Consider the following 21,018-nt stretch of genomic DNA (forward strand, 5'->3'; position numbering starts at 1 on the left):
CGGCATTTTTGCAGGGGGTGCACGTGCACCCACATGCACCCCCTACATGTCGCCAGTGATCTTGGGGAAGATTTGGTTCAGGTTTCTCACATGAGTAGTGCTATTTAAACTAGTAGAGCTACTTGACCCCCAATAATTTGAAGTGGAAGTAACTGGAACAATATTGAGGAACCTCTGACAAAGCTATAAATATGCTGAACTAGGATTTGCCTTGGTTATCTGTAATTCCTCTGGGTACCAAACACAGGTAGTTTATACTCTATACACAGATTAGTAGATTTCAGAGAAGATCGTGGGGAGAGCTAAACTTTCAGAAGATGTTAACAGAGTACCAACAAACATTCTTAGTGACAAAGTGTAATATTAGAAAAAACCCTGTAGATGGCAGTATTGACAAACCATTGTTTATGGCTCAAATAAGCACAGCATTCATTATAAAATGTGTAAAACTTTTATCAAGATCTGCTTGGCAATTTGCTTCCTTTAAAGGGAAACTACTGGACTGCATGTTGTAGTCAGTATGCTTGCATACATGGTCATCAGATCCAGAGATAGATCCAATTTTCTACTGCAATGAGGCACAAGAGAAATTTATACTTCCCATAACAGCATTAAAAAGGATTGATTTATACCATGTACTTTTGTAAAATCAATTTAAAATAGTCCCCCTGGGTTTCAAGGCAGCCTAATGAAAGGCTAAGTTATTTTTGGTAAGAAAAACACATTTAGATAACAATCATGTTAAGAACAATGTAACAGTCCTCAGACTCCACAACTACACACAATGCCCACTTGCTCTACTCATGAGAAAAAGATAGCTCACCTAGCAGTATCATGTATGACCCCATACCTGACTTAACAAGCCCAAACATTCCCCAAGCTTCAAAAGGGATTCTCTGTTGAACAACTAGAATAACAGACAGTATTCACAAGATGAGCTTGGCTGTGTTTATTTGCTGAAAAGCAGTTCGAAGCCAGCTTATCATTCTGTGGGAGAAATACAGCCAAATCATGCTAATACATGAGAACCTGGAGAGGAGAATAGCTAAAGATAAAATCACAATTGACTAGTCAATTTTGCTGTCCAAGCTAAGCTTTAAAAAATATTATTTAAAAGCACACACATAAGAAATGTGCTTACTTTTACCTGTTATGTCAGGCCAAATTAATCCTTAGTGTAACTCCACTGATGTTGATCCATTATTTCTATTTCTACAATGTTCTTTTAAGCCACATAAAGTTCTACATATATATATAGATATTTACATAGTTATACATACAACAGTGGGGCTTGCTTGATGATACTGTTGGTTCTAGTTTTGTATCTGCTGGCTAATTTGGATTTATTAGAATACAGTAATGTGCAGCTGACCCAGTATATTTCAATCATTTAAAACTATAATTGTGGGCATTTACTTATTTGTTTCTTGAGATAGAATAGCTATTGTGTCTCTTAGTAATTTATGGTTGCTATAGCAATCATTCTTTCAGGATAAAATATTGTAAAGTTTTGCCTACAAGGAAAAAGCATCTAAACTTTCAGATTTATAACCACGAGGCCAGTCCATTTAGTATTCACAAATGAGACACGTAAGAGAAAAGCATCCATTTATAAAATAATGTATTACTGTATAATTTATGCTACTGAGTAAAATGGAGTGAATCATCAGGTTAAATTCACATCATGATTTAATAACTCAAACAAACTGGTACAACTCTTTCATGGTAGAAAGAAGGCTTTAGAAATGTGAGATAATCTTCCCACCAGGTGACTATAGATGAAAAGGTACCCTGGCAGAAATCCAACCATGAGTTGTTGATCTAAGACCTCCTTCAATTATACCATTGAGCAAGCAGGAAGGAAAATAAAGATGTACCCAGCTAGCACATACTTAGCAGAATGGCTGGAGTATCACCATCATATCCTCCATAACAGTGAATTGAGATGGCAGCCCGGGTTGGAACAGAAAGCTGCAAGCTATATAACCTCCAAGTCAAACCCATACATACTGGGTGCATCTACACAAAACACTTTACTGTGCAGTAGCATAATTTACTGAACAGTAAGAGCACACATCTACACATGCACATGCTTACTGTGCAGTAAGCTTCACTACTTGCAAGTAAATTTGCTACCTGCACATGCAAGTAGCAAATTTACTCACAAGTACTTACTTCACAGTAATGCACATGTAGATACCAACCAGGACCAGATTTGCTCCCAGTCAGCCCTGCTTTTAGGGGGCCAGCCTAAGCTCAGCCCCAGGGCCCCAGGGCTGGAAGCCTCTTCTGCCCCAAGGAATGTGTCAATGCCAGTGGTGATGTCCTTCTCAGCTGTGGGGGCCAGGAACATGTAGTGCAGCCACAGGTAGCCCTCCAGGCAGCAACAGAGGCTGTGGGGCAGCCCAGACTTGGCTCCACACCATCAAAGCTTAGGATCCTGTGCTAGGAGCCCAGTTTGCCTGGGGCACCAGCTGATGCACCAGCAGGGCATAGTGAATCAGGCACCCCTCAGTTCACATAAACAGCTCCTTGCACAGCACCCTGGACACATGCAGCAGGAGCACACTTGGGGCACAGCACCAGCATGAGTGTCTCCACAGAGAAGCCCTCTGCAGACAGGGTGGGGCTGCAGGCAGCTCCTCATCCCAGTTGTCCAGGAGCCACATGCCTCCCAAGCCTGGGTGCCATGGACTTGGCAGCAGCACAAGAAACTGGCTGGCCTGTAGGAGAAAGGAATCATCAGGATCTGGAGCCACTGCAGCAGATGCTGCCAGCAGCATGGCCTGTCCCAGCCTGAGAACGGGGAGGGGGAGGCAGGCTGCCCATAGCCAGCACCCAGCAAGCCCCTGGAGAGCAGGCAGTGATAGGGGGGCTCAGCCAGTAGCCACCTTGGCCTGGGCCCGCCTGACCAACTTACCATGGTTCCTGGATACCCATACATGCCAAACCCCTGATTTGATGCTGGGCAGTGCATGGCCCCCGGTACAGAGAATCTTATCTCAGAAATGCTGCAAAATCTTATGAACAGTTTCTTTCTCATGGTTCTGCAGGCCCTGCAGGTGCACATGGCAGCTGGGATGTGGCCTCAGGGTCACTTCCACCCACAGCCAGGGCCCTAGGGATGCACCAGCTCCAAAGGAGGAGGACCCAGGATCAGAGCCTCCTCCTGGACAAGGTGGTGATCTGTGGAGGACCAGCAGGTGGATGTACAGACATGGTGGGCAGAGGATATTGGCCAGAAGGACAAGTAGTAGGTAGAGGACGTGGCCCATGTGGACACATGGGACTGGCATGAGGATGTGCAGGACTAGTGCGAGGAATCTCAGGACTGGGCAGATAGGGAATTCAGGGTGCAGCTCTTGACCCTGGAGCACAAGTGCCTGGAGGCCCTGTGGGAGCATGGCACAGCCATGGTCAAGGCAGTGCAGGCCATGGAAGATGATCGCTGGGTGCTGGACACCATCCTTTCCCTGGTGGTCACATTTGTGCAGCCCACTGCCCTGCCTCCAACCTTAGCCCCACCTGCCACCTGTCAACCACCCACCACCCAGCAGCAAGCCTCCTCATGGGCCTGGGCAGAGGTCCAGCACGACCTCCACGAGCCAGGATACCCTGCCCTGGGTCCCCTGCTACCTAGCCCTTCCCCTCCCCACCCCACCTGGGCCTAGCCCTGCCACTTGCCCCAGTACCATACAGGTACAGAGCCAAAGCTGCCTGCAGTGGGGCCAGGACCACACATGAGCCCTGCTGGCCCTGGCCACTAGCTGCTGGAGGAAGGGCCACCTATGTCAGGGACCTACTAGTTGCCATAGCCCCTGCGTAAGCCCCCTGCCTGTTGGACTCATGGTAGCATGCACACCCACAGAGAAATAGCCAGAGGTTGGGGTGCTGGCCGCCTGTCCCCGAACTCTGCTCCATAGGCACCCCCACCCCACTGACCCCCACCCCAGAAGGGCACACACACAAACCACATTGTAAATAGTATTCATGGGGAAGAGGGTGTTTTATTGTTGGTGGGTGGGGTGGGTGATGGAAAAGCTCTGTTGTTGGGGAGGGAGTGGGGGAAAGCTTCTGATGTGGAGGAGGGAGGAGAGTCTGTTTGTTGTGAGGGCAATAAAGTGTTTTTCTGAGAACTATCTGCAGTTAGCATGGTGCTGGGGGCATGCAGGGGGGGTGGCTGTGTAGGCAGATTACCATGGCAGATGCAGGAGGAGGTGGTTGGCCCACGCCTCTTGCACCTGGTCCCTGCTGGTAGGTGAGCTCCTTGCTCAGGGCCTTAGCAGAGACGGGGCCTGGTGCTGCCACTGCCACCACAGCTAGTACTCCTGCTGCCAGGCATCCTCTGCCTGCTGTGCTTCCTCTTCCCGGGCAACAAAAAGCAGCTCTCCCCACGCTTCACAGATGTTATGCAGCATGCCCGCTGTGATGATGGCCCAGGGCATGTTGTCATCGGCAAACTCAAGGTGGGCAGCAAGGGTGTGCCAGCATCCCTTAAGACAGCCAAAGGTGCACTCCACCAGGGCACAGGTCCAACCTAGGCACTTGTTGAAGTGTATCTGGTGGAGGTCCAGCTGGCTAGTGTAGCACCATGTGAGACAGAGCAGGAACCAGTAGGTGGGGTCCCCAGTGAGGAGGTGCAGGACCACTATGGCACCCAGTTGGAGGTCCCACCCTGCACCAGTCATGGAAGGGTGGAGTTCTGGAAGACACGGGCATTATGGATACTGCCTGCCTAGCCAGCGCTCACTTTGGAGAAGGCGGTGGTCGACAAAGGCCTGGAACACAATGGAGTGAAAGCCCCTCCAGCTGTAGTAGGGGCAGTCACCATGGGGCTGGCAGGTGATGGGGATGTGGGTCTCTAATTTTTAATGGTCTTGATGTTCCAGTAATCAAGCTAGACTATCTTCTGCAATTCTGCTGGCTGTTTGCTGCTCCTTGTAATGTAGCTTCTTGCAAACTGCTTTTAACTCACTGCAATTAAGTTATATTTCTTTCTGCATCAATTTTAAACTGAATAATATATCCCTATGTCCCTAGCATATTAGTAAAGCTTATTGTTCCTTTTTACCTGGAGAAAAATATATGTTGTGTTATATGTAATGATGCATCTTACCATGTACAACCTTTTCAGAGCCCTAAATCCATCCATGCTTACTCTGTTTCTCCAGAAAGCAGGTTTACCATAAACATAACAACTGCCATATACAGGGTCAGACTATAGGTTCATCTTGCCCAATCTCCTGGGTCAAACAGTGGCAGAGGGTGAACGCTGAAAGGGAGAGTGAATAGGGTATGACCAAGGTTTTTTCCACTGTTTATCTTGCATTTGCAGCCTCCAGCATTTGTGATCTAGGAAGTTGATTTCCCCTCCCCCCTTCTTAACTCCCATGCTCAAAAGCTACTGAAGCATCTTTCCTCCAAGAATTTGTCCAATCGCTTCTTGAATCTGGCTGAACTGTCAGCTTCTATAAGTTCTAGGTGCAGTGAGTTGCACACTTTAATTACTCACTGGGCACATCTACACATTCTTTAATGCACAGTAGTTGCTGTGCATTTAGTTTAATACGTGCTTAGTGAAATACTAACTACACATGCAGTAACTACAGTTACTGTGCAGCAGTGCCAGCACACGTTTTTTTTGTGATGCTTACTCAGCAGTAGCCTAATAATACTGTGCAGTAGTGTATTAGCATGGTTTTTGACTGGCACGCTACTGTGCAATGTTATTAGGCATTGCACAGTACGCATGTCATGTAGACACACCCACTGTGTAAACCCCCCCCCCCGCCTTTTGTTAGTTTTAATTAGAAATTTAAGTCCAAGCCAATTGAGCCTGAAGAATAAAGACCTCAGGATTTGGGGCTAAATTTACAAAGGTAGTTAGGCACCTAACTGCTCATTTTGACTTAAGTCCAACATTAGGCACTGGCAGCATAACTGGGAGCCCTGGAAGCCAATTATGAGGGATTGCCAGAATGCAACCCTGGGAGTCTTTGCCATAGTAGATGCAGCCCTACACTCTGCAAGGTATCTGAGTGATAGAGGAGTGAGTGGGGTGAATGGAGTGGTACCCCCCTCAGGAAGGTGTAGGCCTGTGTCCAACAGCATATTTAGGAGACTAAGGGTGAGTGAACAGGGCACCAGGGGCAGCTACCAGGGAGCCTATGCTGTAGGGCTGCTGCAGTCCAAGCCCATGCTGCTACAGCAGCAGTAGCAGCTGCTTCCAGGGTGCAGAGAACCAGGACAGAGAAGACTGAGCTCCCCCACCTCTCCAACTCCCATATTGTCAGTGGTCAACCTCATCCTTCCCAGCCCCATCCCTGGCACTGAAGGAGCTCACTCTGTCTCTGCAGGGACCACTGAGTTGCAAAAGAAACCCCACTCAGTTGTCATCTCAATTTGAACCTGGCCATAAAGGCTTCAACTTTTTCATTAGTTTTCAATTTTTTGAGTCAAAATTAGTGCCAAACTCATTTGTATTCCTATTTCCTAGCTACCATTAAAAGTATCTCTGCTTCAGAGATACTGATTTCTCCCTTGGAGGGATCATACCATTGAAAAAGCCTTAATCTGGGTGGAACTCAAGGTTTCATGTATACTGTTTTTACTTCTAATAAACTAGTTACTGGCATCCTATGAATTAGGCATTTGGCACTAGTTATATTTGGAAGTACTAAAAGACAGCGCAGTAACAGCCCCATACTGTGTCATGTGTGCCGCACACGGTTATTTTTAAGCAGTACATCGCCATAGCGACACGCTATAACAAGGGAGTGTGTCGCTATGGTGACATAGCTGCAGCATGATGGTTTTTGCCCGTGAATGCTGTCACCATAGTGTGTTGCTACAGTGACATACCATCATGTGTAGATATGCCCACTGGGTGCATCTATATGTGCAATTAGTGCAAAGAAATAAACTCCAGCACAGTCTGTATTGAAGTACACTGCTCCCAGGTGCAGCATCTACACATGCACCTGGGGCAGCAGCACTTTGAGCCATGGTGGAGCAGCCCCAGGCTTACAGCAGACATGGGAGTGTTAGCCCCATGCTCTGGGTAGCAGTGTTAGGTGTTGGAGGGGCTGGCTGGGGCATGAAGGTACTAAAGTGTGGGGCTAGTTGGGAGGTAGCCCCCACTCTTTAGCACCCTCATATCCCAGCTAGCCCCTGTCAATGTCTACATATGCATTTCATCAGAGTAAGTAACTTATGGCAGACTTGATTAATTTACTGTACCCTAATACCAGCACACGTGTACACTGATGCCTTACTGCGGTGTTAATTAGTCTACTCAGTAAAGTGCACATGTAGATGCACCCACTGAGACTTAATCGTGAAATACAGGACAACAGAATCACAGTGCTAAACAGTGAAGGCTTATGAATCCTAAAAAAGCTTGCCTTATGTAATTAGTTGGGGTGGGGGGTGGAGGGAGGTGTTAAATATAATTACAAAGTCTGTGGGTGAAAGGAAAACAGAGCTAATGTGTCTTGGTTATATTAAAGAATGGATATTATTTCTTCTGCTTTAGTCTCAACAGTAATTCAGATTTGCTTGGATTAGAACACAAGTACCTTGTATAAAAATTAGTTCAAAGTCTGTTTACAGAAGCAGCCAATAGTTGGCAAGTGTATTAGTTGAAGGTTGATGGTTAGTTAGGAAGCTATAAGTATCAGTGTTGAATCTGGACCAGAAGATTCAGTTTGCAGCTCACCTTTTTGACAGCATGAGGCCTAATCTTCTTCCTGCTTTGTTTCATGGATTTTTTTTATTATATCACTTCCAAGCCTTCCTTTACTTTTGTAAGCTGGGCTGAATAATGAACATGTTCTGCTCATAGGTTTGAGGCAGAAAGCTGTTAGAAGCAGCTACCACAATTAGGTTGCAGCAGTGCTGTGAGAGTGGATAACCTCCACTGAGCTTATACCTGCTGGGAATTGGGCTGCTAGAATTCCCAGAGAGTTGCCTTCATGACAACAGCATTGGACAGGACACAACTCTGAAGCAGTGGTAGGACTGGCAATAGGTAATATTATGAGGAACTTAACAGATAATAATAAGCATTGAAGAGAAAGAACACTATTCAACAGTAGTACTTGTGCTTGCTGTAACAACATGGTCCCATAGCTCTAATTGGTCTAAAGGGATTTTTAGAGTTTAATTCTCTTTCATACATTTGGAGATGTACTTGCTTCATTAGATTCCAGCTTTTTAAATTGTGCATTGGTAAGTGAGACAATACTCTGGTATGAAACAAAAATGGTTGTTTAAATATCTTTTGTGCAATTACATCATGAAATGTTTGGTATTACAGTGTAACAGTCAAAGAGGACAATTCCTGTAAACTTTGCTTTGTAGGACTGGCACAGAAGTTTGTTGCACCCTATTAGTTTTTGTTCCTAATATATTACAAATGCTGAAGATGAGCATCACCTCTCTGTAGCCCCACTGATCAAACTGCTCGTTTTCAAGTCTCTGCAACAAAACAGGTGAAGTGCATTGCCCATCCTAGCCTTCAAACAAGCACCGAACCTTGCCAACCTCATCACCAGAAGCAAACTTCCTTAAGCCCAGAACACACCAAAAGGACCCAGACTGTGTCAGGACAAGAAATGCAAAACCTGCCAACACATCTCCACCACCCCCACAATTACTACACCCCACAACAGAGCCATCAGCATCCCAGGATCTTACAGCTTCACCTCCAGAAATGTAATATACCTCATCCGATGCACCAAATGCCCTGATGGAAAATATGTAGGAGACACCAAACAACAACTGCGCACCAGAATGAATGCACACTGGAAATCTATCAAAGACAGAAATACCCAATTACCGGTGGGCCACACTCTCTCCAATCTCTCAATCCTGATCCTCAAGGGGAACTTACACAACACTTCCCAGAGACGTGCCTACGAGCTCCATTTCATCAACCTCCTGGATACTAGAGATCATGGACTAAACATAGACACTGGATTTTTGATACATTATAATCGGCCTGGCAACTGACTCCCCAGCCCAGCCCCTGGCTTCTTTACTATTCATTCCATCCAGGAAGAGCACACACCAACTGCTGAAACTTCCTTAGCCTGATGAAGGGTTTTTGAACCCGAAAGCTTGCTTAATAAATATTCTCCAACTATTTGGGTTGGTCTAATAAAAGATACCAAATTCACCCAAGGAACCTTGTCTGCCTATGTCCTTGGACCAACACGGCTACAACCTAAACCCTTGCTCAGAATACAGCATTCATCAGTTGTGCATTTGCCATATTACTTTTTATATGCTCTCCCTAACAGCAAATTAAAGTAAGGCCCTATATTATCCTATTTTTCATCTTAGAAGCTTATGTATAGATGTAAATGGTAAGTGTGCTGTGCACAGTTGTGCACTAAGCCATGTGATCCTTGAGATATGGGTAAATGTTTCCAGATATTAAGCAGGCAGTAAACCAATTTTACTAAACAATTTACAAGAATTTGCATCAAAATAAAACATTCTAGCCCTTCACCTACTCAGTCCTGTTGCACTGTGGTACTGACTATTTTCTGAGCTTTGTTAGGAATCTTGTGGCAGTAAATACATATATCTCAAAACTGTTAGTATGTTAAGTGCAATGTTGTATTTAATATTGAACAAAAGAGCTTTGTAAACAGCTTTGAGGTCTATTGATTAAAAACTCAATAATTAGATGTAATTTTTTATTCTAAATTGAAAGAGGAAGTCATAATCTTCAACAATTTTTGACTGGTCCTTTGAGACCACTGTTTGAGTCATATTTTTAATGTAGGGTTAATAGTTATGTTGCAGTCTAGTGCTGCTCCGTATAATTAATGCTGTGAACAATTTTGCTAACAGAAAAGGAGTTTACAAAGAAAACAAAGAACTGTTTAAAAACAAGAATCATTTTTAGACAAAAAACCTGCATGAGTGTTTTTAAAATTGATAATGAAGGATGTTATTTATTACCTCGTATAAGAATTATGAAAGCACTGGAAGCACTGGAAGAAAGAGTTGGGCGGGGTTGTTCATTCGTTTGTTTTTTAAATAACCTTTCATGCCACCTTTGATATTCTATAAGCCTGCTGTGTTTTAATGGCATATATCTATTATTTAGTCTTTTTGGCAGGTTTTATTACCACTTCTTATTAACTAATATAATTGCTACTGTTGGGAATACCTCTTTATCATTGATGCTATCATTGCATATAGTTGCCAGAAGCTTTGCATTTGTGACATTATAAAATATATTTCTAACTATATACTTTATGTATGCAGGTTTGTACACTAGTCCCAGTATCATTTATTGGTGATGGTTTAATAAATGTGTACATCTCAAATAGCAACATAGAGAAAACTGGATTCTAAGCATTTTGCTCCAATGTAACTCCATAGCAGCTCTGTTAAAAGTGTCAGATTGTGATCTCAGTATTTTGTATCATTACCAAAATGTGAATTAATTAGATGATAAATGGAGTGTTTATCCTTAAATGTAATAACTGCACCTCAGAAAAAACTATAAAGCCACAGGCGAATGAATGGTTATTACTAACTGTACAGCAGGTATCCTCAAGTTGGAGCGATGAATTATCTAATGATTAGCATAGTTATGTCTTGAATCGTTATTAATGTCCTTTTATGGCAGGAAAAACTGAAATAGTTCTGAACAGCACACACAGAACTAGAAATGTATGATATGCTGTCAGTTGGCTGACAGCGGTTGATCCAGGCAAGCTTGTTGTGGTCATATGGATGACTGCTGAAGGCAATAATGAGTCAAAATAACAGAGTTATATACAGTACCTAAGCCTACATCATAGCTTCCTTCTTACTAAGACAATTCCATTCTAGTATAGTGTACTATAGTTTGAGTTACAGTGGGCGCATCTATACAAGATGCCTAACTGTGCAGTGGCCTAGTTTACTGCGCACTAAGTGCATGCATCTACACATGTGCGCACTTACTGCACAGTAAAAAACCCTTAATCACAAGAAAATTTGATACCTGCAGGTAGTAAATTTACATGGGATTAGTTACTGCACAGTTATACACATGCAGGTGTGACCCTGGTTTGATTCTGGGTTAGCTCTACCACTAGGTAGCTGGCCTGAGGCTAGCCCCAGGGCTCTGGTCTGGGAGCCTCTCCTGCCCCAGGGCTAGGCTGCCTCTATGGCCTGCAGGCATTTTGAGCCCTGGGGCACACATGCAGGGAGCCAGAGAGCACTCCAGGATCTGTGTGCCCCTGGGCAGGATGCAGCCTAGCTGTGCCAGCCTCCATGCACCCCAATGCTGCTGTCTGGAACCACACTAATGTGCGACTGCTGGAACTGCACCATCGAGGCCCACAGGGTGTTGTAGGGTGCTGGAGACTGTTGCAGCCTCTGGCCAGACCAGTCATCACCCAGGCCCAGCTGCAGGCAGCTTCTGGCCAGTAGGGCCAGCTCTGCCTGCCCACAATGCACCCCCAGCAGCCTGCCCAGAGACTGCAGGTGCTGCAGGGCATTGCCACTGCCAGCAGCTGCCAGTTCCATGCCCTGTCCCTGTGCTGGGCACTGCAGAAAGCTGCCCAGGCCTGGCAGCATACAAACAGCTACATGGAGGCCCAGAGAGCTGGTGCAGGATCCCTGATGGTGTCCTCCTTACCCAGGCCCACGTCCATGCCCATGCCTGTGCCCTCCACCCAGGGCAGCAACTGGTCCAAGAAAGAGACTGGTGACCTCATAATGCTGTGGGGTGAGGCAGAGGTGCACTGTCAGTTCAAGCAGGGCAGGTGCCACAATGTCCACATCTATGAGGCACTGTCAGGCTGGATGCAGGAGCATGGGCACAACAGGTCAGAGCAGCAGTGCCGGCACAGTGGGTCATTGTGACCAACCACAATCATTGGTCTGGCTGTGCCCACATGTCTATGTCCTTTTTGCGGAAACTGGACACCGTCCTTGTGCCCTGGGACCCAGGCTGTAGCCATGCTGAACAGCAGCACGGGCAGCCTTCTTGAGCCCCCACCCCAGCTTGGCAAAAGGCCCTTCAGCTGTCCAGTGACCCATCCTGCCAAGCTCCCTAGCTGCAGTCTTCACTAGCAGCTCAGGTAGCCTGCCTGCCTTGGCAGCTCTACAGCCCCAAGGCCAGCCACAAGGCGCAACCAGGCATGACACTGCCAGCTGCAGACAGTGCCTGCTTCTCTCCAGAAGCAGCCCCTGGCCAGGCATCTGCACACCATGCCCCACCATCTGAGGACACCAGCTATGCCAGCCTCAGCCATGTGGTAAGGCCTGCATCTGTATCCCCACCAGGGCAGCTATGTGGCCATGGCAGTGGCTGTGGGATAGCATGCTGTGGCCATGCAGGCAGTCGCTGCGTGTGGGGGAGCTGGGTGGGTCCAGGTGGTGGTTGTCTCTACCAGGGGCAGAGGATGGAACAGCCATAGCACAGGGAGGCAGAGTAGGCAAAGAGAGAGCTGCTATGTGTTGCCCCTGTTCTGGGCACGCTGTTCCTGGCCAGGGAAGTGCCTGGCCAGAAAGCAGCAAGCAGGCTGCTTTTTGAAGATGGTTGTTGGCAGCTGCAGCTGAAGCCTGGAGCTCCCCCCGGTAGCAGCAGAGGCCTATTGCAGGATTGCAGGAATTTTGGTGCTGAGGGCAGCAAATCTGCTGCCTAAACACTGTATGTGTAGACGTTTGCCAGGGAGCACTTAATTAGCCAAAGTTTACTCCCGCATAAACTGAGCCTGGATCAAATGCACATATAGACATTCCCAGTATACTTCAGTAGGAGGAGGTAATTAGCCATATTAACATAAAGTCAGGCAGAAGGCAGAGCAGGGCAGCACCTTAATGAATTACATAAAAGCTCAATGCAATTATCCACAATTAGCTTTTATGTGCAAGTAAGTACCACCATTTTCCAAATAGGGTCTTAGACCATAAAAAACTGTTGACAGAAACATTCCATTATGAAACTTAGCTCCTATGTTTTGAAGATGGAATTGTTTCTTTTTACTCCTGGTTAAAACAGCTTGCTACTTAATTTTTAAGATTTTAAAACTATACTTCAATTTCATTACAAGTGAAGGCTGTAGAGTTTCACCATGAGGAGGAAGACGACCAGGGACTGAACCATCTTTCTGAAAATAGTGCCCTAGAAAATACAATTATATTGAGTTTGTATTATGCATCTAGTTGTTTAGTCTCTTTTTCAATAATTTTTAGTTTTTTGGAAGAACTGAAAAAAGCAAACAAGTGTGGAACAGTGCAGATAAGCTGAGCAAATGTATACAGAGACTCAGTGCTGCAGTGACAGATTTCTCCCAAAAAATCTTTCAGAAAATGAAGTTTGCCTTTCTTGTATTTTTCAGCCATATCAATAAGTGACCCATCTTTCAGAAGTAATGAATCATCATGGATGTCATTTGTTTCCTTTTCTATCCGACACAAGACTCATATCCAAATACAATTTCAACCTCTTTCTGCAGATGGTATCCTTTTTTATACTGCACAGCACCTGAATACTCAAACAGGTAAGAACATTCAAAACTCAGCTCACAAACAACAGGCTTGTTTCATACATGTAGGTGCTTTCTTTAAAAAAGAAAATAAATGCAAATAGGACAAAGGTTCAGTCTCAAGTATTCAGCATCATCTGTTTGATTACCTGTGGCTTTCTGAGCTGCTCATTCTAGTTAATAAAATTGGTACATGTAACAAGTTTTGGCAGAATCCCAAGCCAATTTATCATTTTCTATAAAAGTATAACTATGAGGGAGCTGCTTAAAGAACACTAGCAAACAGACACATATTGGAGGATTTACATTTGTACTTTGGAGAAAGATTCCCAGCTGGTGTACACTTGCATAGGTCCATTGACTTCAAGTCCATTGATTTCACTTTACATGATGTGATGATTTGCCCCGTTATTTCTAAACTGATGCAAGTGAAGACACACTGAGCTGAAATTAAGAAAAAGCCAGTGGAACACACAAGATACAATTAAATTTATCAGGTATTCAGTACTTATAGATACTTCAATGGTAACAAGTTTGTTGTAGCTAAAAGAATATTTACCTCAGTAAAACGTGAATCCTATACCTGGCAAGCAGGCAACATTATAAAAATGAGAACTAGCCAAATATAAATAGTTCACACGTCATAAAAAATATTTTAGCCATGGTAGTTACAATCACATTTTTAAAATGACATGGCATGAAAACTTCATTTGCTAAGCAGCATGCAGAAATTTTAAAACCTGATCTTTTAATGGTTTATAGAGATTTAATTTATTTGGCTATGTTATCAGTCCACTTTTCTAGTGCCTCATATGTTTTCTGGATAGAAACATGCTGTATCATTCACAGGTGACCATTAATAAAAAAAAACTGCTAGTGAAGTTTCCCAGCTGGGTGTCAAGCAGAAATGGGGTTTATATGCTAAAAAAAACAAGCTTTCTTTTTTTTATTCAAAAGTTTTTATTCAAAACCTAAAGCATTTTAGGAATTTTCAATAATCATTTTCAGCCATATGCACAAAACTTACCTCTTTTTTATTCCCTGCACCAATGTCTACTGGGCTGCCATTAATAAAGACCTAAGACAAAACTAGCAACTCTTGCTTGGCTTGTTTCTCTGTTCCTGTGTTGTACTAGAACAACTTCAGAGAAAGTAGGTGGCACACAGCTACAGTTCTTTGCTAATTATTCTTTGTTTCCCAGTAACTTTTGTAAGTTTATCACTAAGACATTCTAAGTCAGAGCTGTCCAACTTGTGGCCCACAAACTGCATGTAGTCTGTGGGGTTAAATTGCAGCCTATGGACTCCTGCCTCAGTGCTACTCCTCACAATGTTCTGGTTGCTGCTACTGGCCCATAGACTCCATAACTCAGAGGCTGCAAAGAGGGAGCAATGGCGGCATGCAGCCTAAAGGGTATGCAGCCCCCAGAAGTTCAGAAATTAGACAGCCCTGTTCTAAGTAAATAATTGAACAAACTCATTTAATATGTTATGAACAGTAAAGAAGAATCTAGTCCCAAAGAAAGAAAAAAGTCAAGGGCCACATTAGCAAATGATTTACTTAGAAATTAAGCATCTCTTTGTAAGGATAGAGAGGGTACCAAGAAATTCTATAGCTGTTTTAATTTAGGCTGTGACTGTCTATTATGCATATGCCCTAGTTCTCTTGCCATTAATAAGACTGTTTAATTTATACAGGAGGGAACCACCATCCAGAGCTGGATCAGTTTCTTTTCAAATGTTTCTCCCCAGTAACAAAAGCTATTGGCATTAGGGTAACTGAATTGTTTTACAACTGCCATCCCACCCATTCTTACTGCACTGAACTTCTGAAGGATTTAGAAAATGCTAATTTTGTAGGCTCTTTACATTTGCCTTCATATAATCCAGTCAAATCCAGACAGAATTAGACTGATGAAAGGCTCAGAAGTATTCTTAGCAGCCAACAGACGTGAAAGGGTTTTCTGTTGTGGATTAGTTTACAAAGTACTTTATACAAAGCCTTTTCTTTATACCTAGTTATGTAAGATTTAATAAATCTATTTATTGTACAAAGCACAAGGTTTTCTTCTAAATTTCTTGTCTGATGGAAAATAATTGGAAGACTTCCATTTTCTATTCTCTTCTTGAAAATTAATTAGGTTTGACTAAACAACTAATTTAGGGATGACAGTGATTCAGATCTTGCTTCACTAACACAGTCATAGAGGGGCTTGTTACTAGCTGCAAAAGCTTCATAGGGACTTGCAAATTGCCTCATATGAAAAATCCACAGCAGGGGGAAAACTAACCATGAGGCTGTCCTTGCAACATTTTCTTGACATTTTGTTTTTTATCACAGAGTGATCACTGACCCTTTCCCAGAAGAGGTTGGGTTGGGGTAGGTTACCTAACATGCAGACTTCAGAATTGGTCAGTAGAAAGTAATGCTTGTCTCTATTCTAAATTCATGATCTAAGTTCCCTTTTCTCAGACAGTGTCACTGCTCCATGATCAACCATTTTCTGTGATGCATAGATAGCCCCCTCCCGCTCTGCAGGTTCTGGAGATGATTCAATGCTATAACATGGCCACAGTGCTCAGCCATGGCCTGTTGTACAGCTTGCCAAAATACTTATTCCAAATCTGTGTAAAAACCACCAGTGTATGATTAGCAATAAACTGTGAAGCCAGTGGGCTCTTACCCATTGGCTACTGACTTCCTACCAGAAAGGATAGAATTTAATACAAAAGGAAGTAAGGAATAAGGAATTTTTCATTCTATAGCCCGATGTCTTCTACGAGTATGTGATGCATATGTAGCAACAAGTAGTAAATAATCAAGCAGGAGTGGATAAAGAAACATTAAAATAGAGAACTCTACTTCTTGGAAAGTATATTACAGAATAGAAAATTAGTTTTGGACCATCACATTCTGAATCTTCCTATTTGAATAAGATTTGTGCAGAAAATAAAATTCCCATGCTATACTGTTTGATAAAGGTGTTCTTAGAAGACCATATTGCTTCCCTACAGATTTCCTCAGCTGAAGTAGCTGTGACTAAGACTACTAAAGACCCTACAGAAAGGGTTTTGAAATCTGTGAGAATAGGAATAGGTGTTCCCCCTGATGTTTTCTATACTTCAGCAATGTATAATGCAATCCATATGGGCAGGGACAGGTTCAATTTTTTTTAAAGACACAAATCAGGAGCTTGTTTTTTCTTGTTGATTCATCACACTTGAGGTCAGGTTTCTTTTTTTTTGGGGGGGGGGGGGGGGAGTGTTGCTCTACATACACCTAGATTACGCTAGTGTTTTGCTGAATGTTGGGTTTTGGAATTATTGAGAAGATTGCTTCCTAAGGAACATGAAAAGTGCCATTCATCCTGGCTATCAAGACAAATATTCTGATTGATAGAATGGCATGATCAGCATCAATGGATCTTTATAACAGAACAGATCAGCATAACAGAATAAAAATCGTTAGCACCAGTGGTAGATTCCCACTTAGGAAGAATTGGTATGATTTGGTCCATGCTACGAGTATAAATGATCCAACACATCTTGAAATTGAATCTTTTCAGCTAAAGCTTGGGGAAACACTGCATAAGATGATGATCATGGCTGAAACTTACATACTCTTGCCTAGACATACACACTGATATGATCTATACTAGCCAAAATGATAAAGTGACTCGTCTGCTGGAATGTTCAGACTCTGATCCCTGGGTCCATTTGGACTCAAACTTATGGAAAACAGTACTACTAAATTATGAATTGGTTAGGTTTGGAATTATTGCTGCATTATCAGAAACTCAGCTCTCAGATACGGCTTCTATCCAAGAGAATGATTACACCATATTCTGGCATGGGAAACTAGCAGGAGAAAGGAGGGAGCAGGGAATAGGCTTTGCTATTAGAAACAGTTTACTATCTTCCTGTGAAATCCTTGCTGTATCTATTTGACTCATGATGCTCAAAGTGCATACACAGAACATCACCATCGCATTTTTAGTGTCTATTCACCTACCCTTCAAGCTAGTGACAAAGACAAGAACGTTTTCTACCAACAGCTTGAAGAAGAGAGTGAGAAAACTTACAGAAATAAGACCATTATAATACTTGGACACTTTAATGCAATAGTTTTATGAACTGTCGTGGTATTCTGGACAAACACAGAATTGGCAATATGAATGAAAATGGCCAGTGAGTATTAGAACTTTGTGCAAGCTAAAATCTGTGCGTTATTACCACCTGCTTCACTGAGAAAATGACAAGAAAGACATCGTGGAAACATTCAAGTTCATGGCACAGGCACCAATTAGATCTAATACTGTTCAAATGCTGACTGTGACACTGACCATGCCCTAGTCTCCTGCAAAGTCAGAATCAATTTTTAAAAGATCCACTGTAGCAAAACTACCAGTCACTGTAGATAGACATCAGCCAAACTCATCATTGGCAATCCCTCACAGTTGAGGGTGATTGACTTCCCTTATCTGTGGGTCTGAAGATAGCTAATAAGGCCAGTCCAGGATCAACAAGTTCTATTGCAACTTGGGCACATGTTTCCATGCAGAATGAGTGTCTCCAGATTCTTGATTTGGTCCACAACACTGTTACTGCCACTCCTGCTTTTCCATGTCCTATTGTCATCATGAAGTTTCAAAGTACTGAGATCCTTGCAGCAGATTCTTCCTCCATTTGAGGTGGTCTCCCACAAGTTGATGTCAATGTTGAACTTTTTCAAGTTGGCCTTGAGGATGTCCTTGAAGTGCTTTCTCTGTCCTCCTCTTGAGCATATGCCTTGACTGATCTGGGAGAATAAAACTTGTTTTGGGATTCTTCTGGACATCTGGATGATGTGGCCAACTCAGTGAAGTTGATGTTGGAAGATCATTGCCTCAATGCTAGTGGTGTTTGCATTTGAGAGGATGCCAACATTGGTGCATCTGTGTTCCCACTGAAGGATTTTCCACATGTGTTGTTGAGGGTACTAATCCAGTGACTTGAGGTGTCTCCTCTATGTTGTCCATATCTCAGCTCCATAGAATTAGCTAGGGATCACAAATGCTTTAAAGACCATGAGCTTGGTTTCGAATCTGATGTTGAGATCTTCAAACATCCATTTCCTCAGAGGTCCAAAGGCTGAACTTGCACATTTGAGGTGATGTTGGATTTCTTTGTCAACGTCAGCCTTCAGTGAGAGATGGCTTCCAATGTACAGGAAATACTCAACATTCTCCAGAGTCTCACCAGAAATCAAAATTACCAAGCTCATTAGGAGCTTGTTGATGGAGGACTGTAGTCTTCTAAATGTTAAGCATCAGTCCCATTTTCTTGTATGCCTCAGTAAAAACATTGACAACTGCCTATAAGTACCTCAGTAACAGATCTATAAGTACCTCAGTATAAGTACTGAAGATCTGCTTCTGAGTGAGCAGACACTATAGCCTCATCTGTGTACTACAGCTCAATGATTAAGGTCAGGGTAGTCTTGGTTTTGGCTCAAAGTTGGATGAGATTAAACAGTTTATCATCTATTCAGTAGTTTAGCTCCACTCAGACTGGAAGCTTGTTGGTGGTGTTGCATTTCAGTAAGAAATATTGCAATAAGGAATAAATGTAGCATTGCTGTAAGGAATATTGAGAAGAGTTTTGCAGCAATGCCACAGCCTTGCTTAACTTCAGTCTTAACCTCTAAGGGATCTGTAATAGATCTGTTGTTTAGAACCATTGCTTTCATACTATCGTGGAGTAGGTGAAGAATGGTGATGAATTTTGGTGGGCGTCTGTACCTCAGAAGGATCCTCCACAGCACTTCTCAGTTGACAATCGAAGGCTTTTATGAGGTCAAAGAAGGCCATATACAGAGAAGTGTGTGTTGTTCCTGGCATTTTTCTGTACCTGCCATTTTTCTCTACCAGTGAAGATCATGTTGGTTGTGCCTCTTGATGCTCTAAACCCACACTGAGATTCTGATCAGCCAAACAAGGAAAAATGCAGACTATTGAATGAAAAAGTTATGAAATCAAGTTTACTTAACAACACATCCACCAAGGTTTGAGAAAGTTTAAAAACTAACATGTACAATTCTGCTATAACAACATTTGGCAAAAATGCAAGAAAAAATGCAGACTGATTTGAAGATCACTCTGAAACCCTTCTACCACTGGCTGAGAACAAAAGGACAGTGCTAACCAGCTGCAAGGAATCTCCCAGCACCATAGCCCTAGAAAACCTGAGAAAGTTTCAAAGAGAAATGGAAAAGGTGGCTAAGAGGTGTGTCCAAGATTTTTGGCTGAAAGTCTGCGATGATATTCAGAAAGCAGCTGATGCAGGTGATAGCTGTGGAATGTACACAAGGCATCAAACAAGTAGTTGATCCAGTCAACAAGAAAACAGTTCCATTGAGAGACTTAAATGGAAATGTTATGACTGATAAACAAAAACAACTTAAGCATTGGATTGAACACTGTGGAATTATATACTCCAGTGAGACTGAAATCAAACACGAAGAGCTCCAAAGATTACCACCATATGAAGTTATGATGGATTTAGACAATGAGCCTATATGAAAAGATTTGCAGAAACCCATTAAATCAATTCTTGGGAACAAGGCATCTGGCAATGACTGTTTGCTTGCTGAAATCTACAAATGTGCCAACAATGAATTTATTTGAAAGCTTCATGAAGTTATACTGCTCTGTTGGAAAGAAGAAGTGGTACCACAAGATTTCAAAGATTCTCAGTTTGTACAACTATACAAAACAATGGTGCTAGAAGTGACTCTGACAATTATAGAGGTATCTCCCTGTTGAACATCATAAGAAAAATTGTCACTCACATCATGCTCCATAGGCTGTAATCGCTAAGTGAAAGAATCTACCATTTATATGATATTTTTGGACAAGCAACTGCAAGAGAAGTGTAGAGGAAAATAAATACCACTTTACATAGCCTTCATCAATCTGACAAAGGCCTTCAATACTGTCAACAGACAGGGTCGTTTTGTTGTTCTGAAAAAATTGGGCTGCCACACACAAACTGTTAAACATCATTCTCTCATTACATCAAGCTATGAAAGCAACTGTAGTGTATGAAAACAAAGAATCAAATTCCTTTGACATCAACAATGGGGTAAAATGGGTGTGTCTTAGCCCCTGTGCTTTTAACATCTACTTTTCATTCCTACTTCTTCATGCATTCAAGGACAGCATTGATGGCATTTATCTTTGAACTAGATTAAATGGAGGCTTCTTCAACATTGCAAGGTTTATAGCAAAAACCAAGGTGAAAGAACTGGTCTGAGAGATTTCTGGTTTCCAGATGATACAGTTTTGGTTGCCCATAGCTAATCTTCTCTGCAAAATCTCTTTGGCAGATTTTCTGAATCATGAAAGAGCTTCAGGATGGCAATTAATTTCAAGAAGACTGTGATCGTGTACCAATGAGTGAAAGAACCAATACCTGACATCATTCTGGAGGATAAATCCCTTAGTGTCATTGGCAGTTTTTGCTGCTTGGGTTTTAC

The 21,018-nt window shown here is 43.0% G+C and overlaps 1 protein-coding gene across 1 annotated transcript in view; it reads left to right on the forward strand.

Moving 5' to 3' along the window:
* Nucleotides 1–21,018, forward strand: part of LOC112551503 (protein eyes shut homolog) — a 579,454-nt gene that overhangs the window by 540,012 nt on the left and 18,424 nt on the right. Inside the window, 1 exon segment of the mRNA XM_025212766.1 lies at nucleotides 13,356–13,517. Within this exon segment, the coding sequence (XP_025068551.1) occupies nucleotides 13,356–13,517 (162 nt within the window).

The sequence above is a fragment of the Alligator sinensis genome, unplaced genomic scaffold, assembly GCF_000455745.1.
Source record: "Alligator sinensis unplaced genomic scaffold, ASM45574v1 scaffold635_1, whole genome shotgun sequence".
Taxonomy (NCBI): domain Eukaryota; kingdom Metazoa; phylum Chordata; order Crocodylia; family Alligatoridae; genus Alligator; species Alligator sinensis.